The sequence below is a fragment of the Phodopus roborovskii genome, unplaced genomic scaffold, assembly GCF_943737965.1.
Source record: "Phodopus roborovskii unplaced genomic scaffold, PHOROB, whole genome shotgun sequence".
NCBI classification, from domain to species: domain Eukaryota; kingdom Metazoa; phylum Chordata; class Mammalia; order Rodentia; family Cricetidae; genus Phodopus; species Phodopus roborovskii.
In genome coordinates, this window is record NW_026126603.1 from 4,451,116 (window position 1) to 4,463,333 (window position 12,218).

The following is a 12,218-nucleotide window of genomic DNA, read 5'->3' on the forward strand; positions in this document are numbered from 1 at the left end:
ATATCTCTAATTTTCCTTTACATGATGTGGGTTTGAATGAAAAATCCCTCCCCCCATTGAGTTCATATATTTGAGGATTTGATTTCCAGTTGTAGGAAGGTTTAGGAAGGACTAGATTGCATAGCCTTGTTGGAGCTGTATAACTGGGGGATGGGCATTAAGGTTCAAAAGCCCACACCAGGCACAGACTTGCTTTCTCTATCTGTCTTTAATTTCATATAGAATACAGGCTTTGAGCTACCACTCCAGCTCAACTCCTTTGTGCCCACCTCCATGCTTCCTGCTATGATGATCATAGATCAATCTCTTAAAACTAAGCAAGCCCCCAATTAATGCTTTCTTCTATAAGTTGCCTTTTTCTTGGTATTTCTTCACAGCAATGGGACACTAACTAATACACATTGAAAAGATAACAAATGGTTGGTTCACTAGTGTGTAGTTAGAATTAAACTCATGAACAAGGTTGCCTCAGGAAACTAAAACTTGAACCCATGAGATAAGCTCCATTGACTAAATTTGGGTCGAGTCTTCACTCTAGTGTTTGTCTTTGCATTTCTTCCTTCTTCCTTCCCTGCTTCTGTAGCACATACTGTAACATAATTGTCCTTCAACAAGTTTCACCCAAAGGAATGGAGTAAAATTGTAAAAGTCTGGTCATATATCTAAGATTTAAAGAGCTCGATACCCCAAATTAGTAATGCATGAATAATGCAGGCACATAAAAGAATTCAGTGATATAAGATACTTCAAATAGACCTGCCAAAATGTTGCTGCTCAATCACAGGATTAAGTGCCCCAAACTACCACTAAAGTTTTACTTCTTTAAAGAAAAACAATTGCTTAATTTGAATTCATTACATTTTTATACCCTAAATATATTATGTTTTTTATATCTAACATGTAAAGGAATTACAACAGATTATTATAATATTATATGTATTTTATAATGTTTGAAACTAATATGTCACAAAAGGAAAATACACTGAAGTATTCTGGAGCATTCACTTAATACTTTCATTCTGGAAATTTTGTTTCTGTGACTGTTTTCACTTCATCAGTGTCTAGCATCTCTATTGTGGACATCTGTTACACTTAAGTCATTAATAAAGATGAAAAATTGGTAGTCTGAAGGAAGCTGAAGTTAACTGCAGGTTATCTCATTTGTCAGTAAGAGACATCACAACATTAGAGCTTGTCAGTCACCTCTTTCAAAACTACACATTAATCTTGCATTTGCAGAATCTGCCCACTCTCAAATGACTTTTCAAATAGAGTCTTTTCAACAAAATAAAATTTATGACAAATCATTAGGAAATGCCATGGCCCAATATGACCAGTGTCTTAGAGGAGAAATTTGAACAGAACTTAGCGAGTGGGGGGGGGGGGCGGCAAAGGGAGAAAAAGAGAATCGTATAGAGAAGAAATGCAGGCAAAATGGAAGGCTGCACAATTAGCAGGGTGTATATTCATATCAATTAAAAAAGACAAAAAAAATCAGCAATCGACTAATAATGGAGGAAGGTCTCCTCTCAGGCTCAGAGGGTACATGGCCTGGCTGACACTTGGATTTCTGGTTGTCTAAATACTCTTGTTTTTGGTACATCATTATGGTAGTTATTGGAAGCCAATATTCATATCAAACCAAATTAAATGGACAAGATTTCTTTGATTTTTCTAAATTCCTTTTAGTCATCAGTTACTGTCTTATTAGTCCAGACAATCAGTTGCTAAAAATAGTGTGTTCATTCTACTTCACAACAGTTTATTTTTCTGATATTTTAGAATATGCCATTGTATGCAAATTTTTCATGAGAGATATTGAGTAAAAAAGCTTTGTTGATAATGCATCCTGTTTAATAAAATTATATATATATATATATATATATATATATATATATATATATATTAGATAGTATAATGCCTAACTAAATCTGAAACCAAATCTGTATCCATTTGGCTCCATGTGGTATATGTGGGTGAAGACACTATCATTTGTGCATTGCTAGGGTCAAAATTCCTCTCTCCTCCCAACTTCACTGTGCCTGCTATTAAGTCTAAAAAGAGTTCCAAATGTTCTTTAGATTACCTCTTCTCTAATCTGGCCACTTCCTACTTCAACACATATTTGTCCTTGACTAGAGTCTTAGTTTCTCTAATTTTAATGGTTTTGGTGACATACATGTGATGGGGGGGTGTCCTTTTGAATTCTGTGAATATATATTTCTCTTATTGGTTGATGAATAAAGCTGTCCCTGTCAATGAACAGACAGATGTAGGTAGGCAGGAAGTATAAGTGGGCCTACCAGACTGGGAGAAAGCTGGGAAGAGGAAGGCAGAGAGATGCCAGAGGGAATGTGTCACATAGCCATCAAAGGATTAACATACCAAAACATTACAAGTAAACCACATACTCTTGGCAATACATAGTTTAATAGAGGGGAGTTAGTAATTAAGAGAGATTTAGCCAATACAAAGCCTAAGCCACTGAACAGTTTATAATTAATATAAACCTTTATGTGTTTATTTGGGAATAAATGGCTGTGGGACTAGGAAGAACAGAAACTCTACCTTCATACATGAATATATTTTGCTTTTATGATACCAAAGGACAATGATTTAATAAACAATAACTTAATAAAAAACAAAAAACATAATAAATTCCTATATTGTTCAGATATCTTACACATTCCATCTCACTTAACCATAAACATTATTAAGAACAATAATGACTTAAAGGACTAATTAGAGTAACTGGGCCATATGTAAAATTTAGTACAGCTCTCATTCATATTCAAATCTGCTGCTGCAAAACTTGATCTTTTTTCTGCATCACAAACATCTTTTCACGTTAGTTATTAGTAAAAAGACATGGTGATAGTTACCAAATATAATATCTTACACTCAGTGTTTGCTGGCTTTAAAACTACTTCATATATTTAATGTTCAAATGCTGACAGGTAGCAATCAAGGAAGAATTCTTGAATGCCTTGGGTCTTCCATCATATCCCCAGCACATAATAAAGTTAAGGGTTAGAACGCACAACTGTAATCCCAGAGACAGGAGTTAAAGGCATAAGGATCTGAAACCTCATCTACATAGTAAATTTGAGGCCAGCACAGTCTACATATAAATTTGTTTCAAATAAAAATAAAACAAAAACAAAGCATAAAATAGAACTGATAGATAAGTTAAAAGGACTTCAGAAGAACACTTAGAGTATTTTGTTTTCAAAAGACATGGGAAACTAGGAGATATCTCATTTTTTAAAAGCACTTGTCACTAATCCTGAGGACCCGAGTGTGATCCATGGTAGAAGGAGAGACATGATTCCCACAAGCTGTTCTCTGACTTCCACACAGGTGTTATGGTAGTAAATGCACACATATACATGCATATTGTACATACCACACTCATACACAAACACATTAAATGAGTGTAATAATAGCAGAAAGAAAAGTAAGGATTTTACAGAACAATAATAAATGTATTGAATCAGAGCCCAGCTCTGCTGTGCACTCAGAACGCACACCATCTCCTGGACAAGAGGGCAAACAAAATATTCTACACTTTCCATTGACTACATGGGCTCACTTGTTCTCACAGTAATGAGTGTTACTGTTAATAGTCACCAAAACAGATAAGTAGGGCAGTGCATCATTCAGCAGTTTAGGCCTCTACCAAATATAAAGAAAGCTTGATTTCTTTTTACTAATTAAAGCAGTCACAAAATCCCTCAGTCATTATGAATGGTATTTGGGAAGCCAATACTGAGTCCTCATCTCTAAATCAAGTCAGGTGCCACATTTATAAACTATTCCATAAAAAGCAACAACAGTATTGTGCTTCATCACTGAGGGCCAGCATCAGCTTTGGTTGTTTCCTCTTCCTGCTAACAGAACTCTTACCTTGCAATCACCAAGCTTTATTAACAAGCACACAATGGCACACACTTGACACTCCTAGGGGAATTTCAAATACCTTTGAGGCAAGGGCTGTGCACTTGCATTCTTTGCAAGTGTAGATTTATTGGAACAAATTCTAAAGTTTTCTCTCCTTTGCTGCTGCTGGATTTGAAAGAGGACCCTAGAAGTATGAAAATTAGAAATGATTAGCAAATGACTAAATAGACACATAAACATTTGGCAAAAATGAATGTCACAAGAACTTCAGAAAGAAATATTAATTCCTTTCTTCACAAATATTAATTTTAAATTACCTTTATATATTATTATGTTACTATATTATATATTATATATAGTATATTATAGTAACATAATAATACCATAACACAGAGTAACATAGTTCACTCTGCTTTATATGCCACAATAAGAGAGGTATAAAGAGTTTTGTCTTTGGTTCCCTTATTTATACAACAGCAATTCTAGTTATTGTTTCCATGGGACATTCACTAAAGGCAATTCAGTCTGGCTAAGTGACGCTAGTGATTCATTCATACCTGTTTCCTTGCTAAGTTCGGTCAGAATATCTTGGTACATAGTCACCATCTGATCACAGTGAGTAAGGACATTTTTCCGTAGGTTGTCCCAGTGTGGGGACAGCTCACCAAGTTCTTTTATCTCCTGGTTTCTGTTAAGAATACAAAACAATAGAGCATATATTTTTGTCTTTTATCTCAACAGTCAGAACTATTAATTAATAAATAAAAAATTGTCTCAATGTCCTTCTAAGGAAACTCCAAGTTTAAAAGCTTGAAAATAAATAAAAGTACAAGAAGTTTAGGCTATGCAAATATTAAGAAGTGAACTTTTTGATGAAGTCTCGCAGACAGTAGAATTGGGTACAGTTAGCTTATACTCATTTCACTCAAGGACAATTTCAGTACTCTGTATGCATATATGTTATCTCAGCTTAATCAGAAGGAATACCTAATCCTGTCATTTAGGTTTAAATTATTAACTTTTATCCACATTCTAGCCTTTAGCCAAGTTAATTTAAATAATCACATTGCCTTTTAAAAGTGATAGTGATGAATGGTTGGATACACTGTGTAGCTGAATGGCTCCTCGTTTCCATGACCTTTCGCTGGACACATTTTCATGATGTTAATTTAAACAGCAATAATGAACTATCTTTGCTATTTTGGCCATGAAACATGCTAAATATCAAGCTAATAAATTCAGATACAGAATCTTTACTATGTAGGAATATTAAATGCAAGAATAATTGATGGTGTATACAGATGTGCTTTGTTTGCTGGTCTTTGTCGCCTTTGCTTTGTTTCAATGGGACTCTGATGGAGACCACTCCATGTTTCATTTTTGTTCTTTAGAGTCTTTGCCAACATTAATCTCATTCTCAGCTTTCCCAAAGATTATCTTTCATTACACAATATTCATTGTAGTAGTAACTAATCAGTATAAAATGAGAATAAAAGCTTATGCTAAAACAGGAGGTAGAGACAGGAAGGTTTAAAAATGGAGTTGTGCTCTCAGACATCAAATCATAGAACATTCAAATTGAGTACAAAAGAATGACAAAACAAGCAAGCGACTCCAGAAAGCCAAGCCTAAAGAACAAATGCAAGTAGGTTGGATCTAATATAGATAGCTGAGTATACATAACCTAACTGGTAAGGTTCCTGCTTTTTTCTATAAACATGTAGTTCTGTATGAATATTAGTGTTTAGTATTTCTATGTCATACTAATAGATGTGTGGTTGTGACATATGGTGCCTCTCACTCATCATCACAATTACTAACTAAAGCTTTGGATTATGAAGGAAAGGAGAGCACATGACAGTGTCACTGAACTTCATGTGGGATGAGCCCAAGGGGTTATGCATGCCAATGACTATGAGATGCTTTCCAGAACCATGGTTCAAGAAGTTTATCATTCAATGAGATGGGAAGTGATTTGAGATAAACTGTCAGGACCCCATAGACGATGGAGTTAAATTTATTATATTCCTCCAGTATGTCATGATCTATACAGAAACATGCATAGATGGGCCTGATAGTTCTAACAGATGTCACTGAGAGATACCCATGGAGAAACATCAACATGTGATTACTTCAAATAGAGGAAAATCCAAATACTAGGATGAAATCAGAGCACTGTAACAGCAAATGTGGCACTTAGTTGCTGTAAGATTAAAAAAAAAAAGTAATTGAAATAAAGTAATTATAACAACACATTAAGGTAGATTAAAAATAGTTTAATTGGTAACAAAAATGAATGAATCTTGCAGGCAGAAGGTCTGGAACTATTTTCAGCAAAGTTCTGATATTGTAATTTATTGCTAAGTGAGCAAGACTTACAAGTTCAAACACCTTTTTCTACCACATTCTATACCTATTGGATAAGAGTCAGCCTATAGCAAATAATTTTAGCACACGTCTACCTGTATAATATGTTCCCTGGTGAGTGGAAACCAGATAGCAGTTTCCCTATACCATGCTCTCATTGTACTTCCCTCACTAACAGTCTTCATCTTGTGTAATCTTCTAGCCTGTCTCAAATTCCACCTTGTCCTTTAGCAAACAAAAAGTAAATAGAGGAGGTTGAGAAGAACATAGTGGATATTAAAATGTTAATAAACACAGGTCCCTCACACACACAAACATCTGCAAAGAACAGGTGATAGCTCAGGCATACTACACAGATAGCCCATGCTCTGTAGTTCTGGGCATGCCATGTGCAAAGCATGACTTCCTTCATACTCAGTGAATAACTGAGACAGATCACAGCAATAACTTTAGGAAGTACCTACTGTCTGTGTCTGGTTTTCTATCACCTTATCTAAATATTTCAAAAACACATGTTTTCCCTTTCAGTAGACATTAAGGGTCCTTTAAGTTATTAGGTTTCCAGAACCATCCACAACACAGTATCCATGTCCATGTTAAAACACAAGTCACTGAATAACACAGAGAAGCAATATTTAAAAACAAAACAAAGCTGAGAAGAGTGAAGGCAAATAATTAAACATAGAACCGGGCTCACAGAAGCTGCATGAAAGACAACCAATCCTGCATAAACTTACATGAGTGCTCAGTTGGTAAATGGTGTTAGAACCCTTCCCATTGTACCTTTGAGCTATTGTGAGTAGAACAATGGAGGAAGACAATAAACCAAGATGGGAAAGTGAGTTTTAAAATGGGTTCATAAATTTTAAAAAATCCATGAAGGTATTAAAAGTGATTATTGCAACAAGTATCCAAGACTAATAGTCAATTAGGATACAAGGATGTAGTTAGCCCTAATATCATGAAATTCATATACCAAAATCTATGACTGAGTAATAGAGACGGTAAAATGGTATTTTAAATAGTTGTTATTGACGTAAATAGTAATATCTTCCAACAATGAGCTCTATAAAACTATTTTGTGGAATAAAAATAGCTATCCTATTTAATGAGGCACTTTGGTAGTTTGAATATCATAAACCCACATGTGGGTGTGCATGGGTGAAAAGTTTAACAGCCAAGGTGTTTTCATTCATTAAGCAAAATGAGACATTAAATCAAACCCAAAGGAAGTTACAAAAAAATTTGTCTGTGAGAAAAAAAAATTAAATACTAAATGGCCAGTGAAGGGTAGAACACGTAAATTATTGGTGTGAGTCTTCAATTTCCAAAAGTGCATGGGTGACAGCATAAAATCAGCAAAGTTTAACCAGCTGTCATGTTTCACAGTGCATTCTACCCATAATTGAAAGTGCTTTAACTGATATAGGGATAACAATCCCATCCAGAAATTACAGGTTTCTTTTTTAACACACATTTTGTAAATGACTGTGAAGTTAATGCTGTAATTGATGAGCCACTATTTCACAGAAAATGATGGAATCTTCTGAGTGGTCATTCACTCTGATTTTTGCTTGACATTAAAATAAGTGGTTTCTCTACACATAATAAGGTTTCAATTTATATGCAAAGACTGGGAACTAGAACACAGTTATTTCAGGATTTAGTTGTAATCACAGAATCTGTTTGTATGTGATAAATGGTAGGATTCTATAATTTAATTTTAGGCAACTGCATTAGAAAAAATGAGAAGCAATCAGCATGCCTTGTTCCAGGCTAAGAGTCTATTTGTTACTCTTGATAAAGGTGAATTGGTGTTTGCATCTAAGCAATCAATGTCTTACTCTTTTTACTACTGGAAGTTACAAACACAAACAGCAATTACTTCTTAATATCTTAAGCTCCATTCTGCAGTGGGCACTGCATTGTGTGATGGCTTCTTTCGAGTCCTATGTCCCATGCCAATTTGTTTTAGGAGCCATGAGAAGCACAAAATAAACACAAACTCTGATAGAGGAAGGAGGTTGTGAGCATTTTACATTGATAAAGCAAGGTCAGGCTTTGTTTGCCTTTTCACCCTGCCTCTTCTCACTTCCTGAACACACAAGCATTTCTGGATAACATCTGTTCAAATTCCATAATGGCACAGAGACTGCAAGCATTACCCAGTAAAGTTTGGAAGGTGTGTGCAATGCAGGAGATTTTGCAGATGTTTACATTGTATTTGGGTGCCTATGGAGTAACTTGAACTGTTCCAGGTAGTCCCCCTTTTCTGTTTAGTTGGTATTGAGTTAACTAGGCATAAAATACATCTAACCATTTGATTCTTATCACAAGACCCAGTTTTCACTGTTCTGTGGTCACACTAAACAAATGGAGGATTTAACTCCCCCAGGCACATTTTAATACTCAGTAGTCGCACAGCTAATATACTATACCACATAGTTTGGAACCTTTTCCAGGGCAATAACTGCTCTAGACAAGGGGGAAGAATATGACCAAAAGGAGAAGTGACATGTTCAGTACCCCATTGAGGATAAAGGCAGAGTTGGGATATGTAATCAACACTCATGACTGTAAATTTTACCCACTTTCTCTTATTCCTAGTGAGCACTATTTTTTTCTAAAATAAAGTACACAAATAAACTTTGGGAGACCCATTCCACATAAAGAGATACTCTCTAAGCCTAAACACATAGGAGAGGCCCTAGGCCCTGCTCCAAATGATATGACAGACTTTGAAGACTCCCCATTGAAGGCCTCATCCTCCCTGGGGAGCAGAAAGGGCATGAGATGTGGGTTGGGGAAGCAGAGGAGGAGGAGGGGAGTATGTGGGAACTGGGATTAACATACAAAACAAGCTTGTTTCTAATTTAAACAAAAACAATATTACCATAATAGATACTAAAGGACAGAAGGGAAAGATTAAATTTTGTATGTGGGGGACTCATTCAAACGCTGTCCAACACCAAAAGAAGTTGCTTCAAATATTCTCCAGAGTGCATTTGATACATAGTCTTGGCTGTACTTATTGCTAAAAAGTCCAAAAGTACAGAAAAAAATGTTTCTATTATATACTTAGCAAACTGGTCTATGGCTGGTACTTCTCTGAGCACCCACATATTCCCTCATTCATTAGCCATAACCTGTTCATGACAACAAAATCGCCATCCTTGTCATTCTCCTTTTATAAATGAGGAAACTGAGATCCAGAAAAGTCAAGTAACCCATCATGGCCACCTGCCTGGAACGAAGCCAAGCTGGTATTGCTCTCAGAGAGTTTGGCTTTGGATCCCATAAAGGCTAGCTAGAGCTGTGCAACAAAATATTATACTCTGTCTGTTGGATGGGAACATAGTTGTAGAGACCTCTGAAGTCTTCCAATCCAAGATCAACATTTGGCTTCCCTGATGCCTGGCTTGTATCTTACAGAACATTATCATTGCCTTTACTCTGCATGTACATATTCTTGATTTCTTTCGTTATATCCATATTTTCCCCTGTTTATTGGTTAGGTTAGATGAGGGCTATAAATAAGGGAAGGGCCTTGTGGTCTCTTAACTACCTATAAAGGTACTTTCTCTGTTAAAGTGAGGTTGTAGGCATGCAGCAATAGCACAAACAGAGTCTGTGCTTTTAACTGTTGTTCTATTCTGTAATGACTTGGATTTTAAATGTAGCACCAAAGTGTGTGTGTTAAGTGTGGTCATCAGTTGTGGAGGAGACACTGGGATTGAGAGACAATTGGGATGTTCAGGAAATGAGGTTTAGCAGGAGAATGATCACTGGGGTTATGTTTTTGAAGGGCATGCTGGTACTCTGGATCTTTCCTTGGTCCCTTCATTTTCTAGACACAATGAGGGAAATAGGTGTCTTCTGCCATGTGCTCTTCATCCCTCTCTTCTCACATCTGAGTCCACCAAACTGGGAAAAACATAACAGAAGTGGTACAAAAATAAAAAGAAGGTCACCTTTGTTTCAGTGGGCAGAAGGAAAGAGCGCTATGTTATTTTAACTCATTTTTAAAGGGCAGAGCACTCTGACTGGTTTTCCAATAGCAAATCCTCAGCCCTGAAAACATACATACAAGCAATATTATACATACAAAGCAGGCTTAGTTTAGGAGTGTGTGTGTGTGTGTGTGTGTGTGTGTGTGTGTGTGTGTGTGTGTGTGTGCACATATATGCATGCAACAACAATTAATCCAAAAGGAGGCCATGATTTTGAAAGAAGGCAGAGGTGGGTATCTTGGAAGGTTGGAAGAAGAAACGGGAAGAAAGGAATGCTGTAATTATAAATTTAAAAATAAAACTATACACACGCAATGGCTCATTACCTTGGATCAGTCCTACCAAACAAAACTCTAATACCTGCACTGTCTAATATACAGCTACTAGCCTTGAGTAGATGGTAAAAACTGAAATATAATTCAGGGGATTAACATGAAATTTTAATCTTATTCACATATAATAAATGTAAAGAAGGTTAAATAGTCACAAGTAGCAAATATTAGATAGTGCAGTTTTAGTGTTGGAGTGAGCAGTCAAGGAAGTAGGAGAGGAGACAGATGGTTAAATAGACCCTTCAAACTGTCAACTACCTTTCAGGTGTTCTTTTAAAGAGCCGGTCACGGTGTATGCATAAATGAGTCAGAAGACAGTTTGGGGCTGTCACACTGGCCTCTAAGAACAATTTTAATTTTTCTCATGTTAAAGATAATATTAATAACTTACTTGATAAATACTAGAGAGAGCACTAACATCCAGAATTATAAACAGAAAGTTCGAAGTGCTCTTCCTTTTATATTGCAGAATACACGGGATCGTAATAAATCTGAAGTCTGATTGCTATTCCTAAATCAATATTTCATCTCCCACAACTTCCCCCAGCATGGTAAACAGAAAGTGGGTTCCATCCATTTTTTAATCACTGGGAGTTTATTATACAGTATATTTATGCTACTAGTGGTGTGTGGTATGGTATTAACCCTAAAGTTACACACAGACACATATTATATGCTCATTTTTGTACCTAAAAAACTACCAACTTTCTACTTTGATAGGAAAGAATCATAACTTTTATATAAACATCATGTGGCTTCTGTGCCGATTGTTAATTATATCAAAACAAAAAATTAAGTCATATGTGTTTATGCACCAGCTACATGTCATTCATTGATCTTTTTGCACACACATGAATGTTACTTAGGGTTTTTTTGCACTTGGAAGAAGTTGAAAATTTAGAAGTGTCATATAGCTATTTACAATCACTGTGCAAATGTGGTAATCAGAAGACAACTTGCAGAAGTTGGCTCTACCTTTCTATCACATGAGACCCAGGGATCAAACTCAGATCGTCAGGTATAGCAGCCAGTGCCTGTTACTGATGAATCATCTCACCAGCTCAATGCATATAATTTAATTTTTATGACATACTCTCTCTTCATAATTTTATATAAAGAAACTTAGCAACATAGGACTGTAGCTGTAACTCAATGGTAGATTGTTTGCCTAGCATGGAGAACCCATAGGTTTAATCCACAGTACCTCAAGAAGCAAATCAAATTAAAAAAAAAAAAGATAAAACAATTATGACAGGACAGGATCCTTTAGCAACAGAAAAAAGCATCCTCCCAGATCAATTTCATCCCATTCATTCCTGGTAGGGTATTTTAAAATACAAACAGTAAAATAAAACTCACATTTCATTGCCAGCCCGATGACACAAAATACTCCACAGGACCTCTTACTACAGGGATCCAAGAATTCACAACAATGAACTCCCCCCCCCCATTTATTATTTTTTTTTACTTTACATATCAATCCCAGTTCCCTCTCCCTCCCTCCATCTCTTCCTCCCTCTGTCCCACTCTCCCATGCCCCCCCCCCGACCACCTTCCCATCACTCTGAGATACCATTTTACTCCTGTCAGAATGGCTAAAATTAGAAAC

At 36.1% G+C, this 12,218-nt stretch overlaps 1 protein-coding gene across 3 annotated transcripts in view; it reads right to left on the reverse strand.

Moving 5' to 3' along the window:
• Inpp4b (inositol polyphosphate-4-phosphatase type II B) overlaps positions 1 to 12,218 on the reverse strand; it is a 330,540-nt gene that overhangs the window by 147,315 nt on the left and 171,007 nt on the right. For all 3 annotated transcript variants that reach the window (XM_051205838.1, XM_051205837.1, XM_051205839.1), the window contains 2 exons: positions 4,458 to 4,588; positions 3,980 to 4,084 (listed from right to left, as the gene is read on the reverse strand). In XM_051205838.1, the coding sequence (XP_051061795.1) occupies positions 3,980 to 4,084; positions 4,458 to 4,588 (236 nt within the window). The remainder of the gene's footprint in view (positions 1 to 3,979; positions 4,085 to 4,457; positions 4,589 to 12,218) is intronic.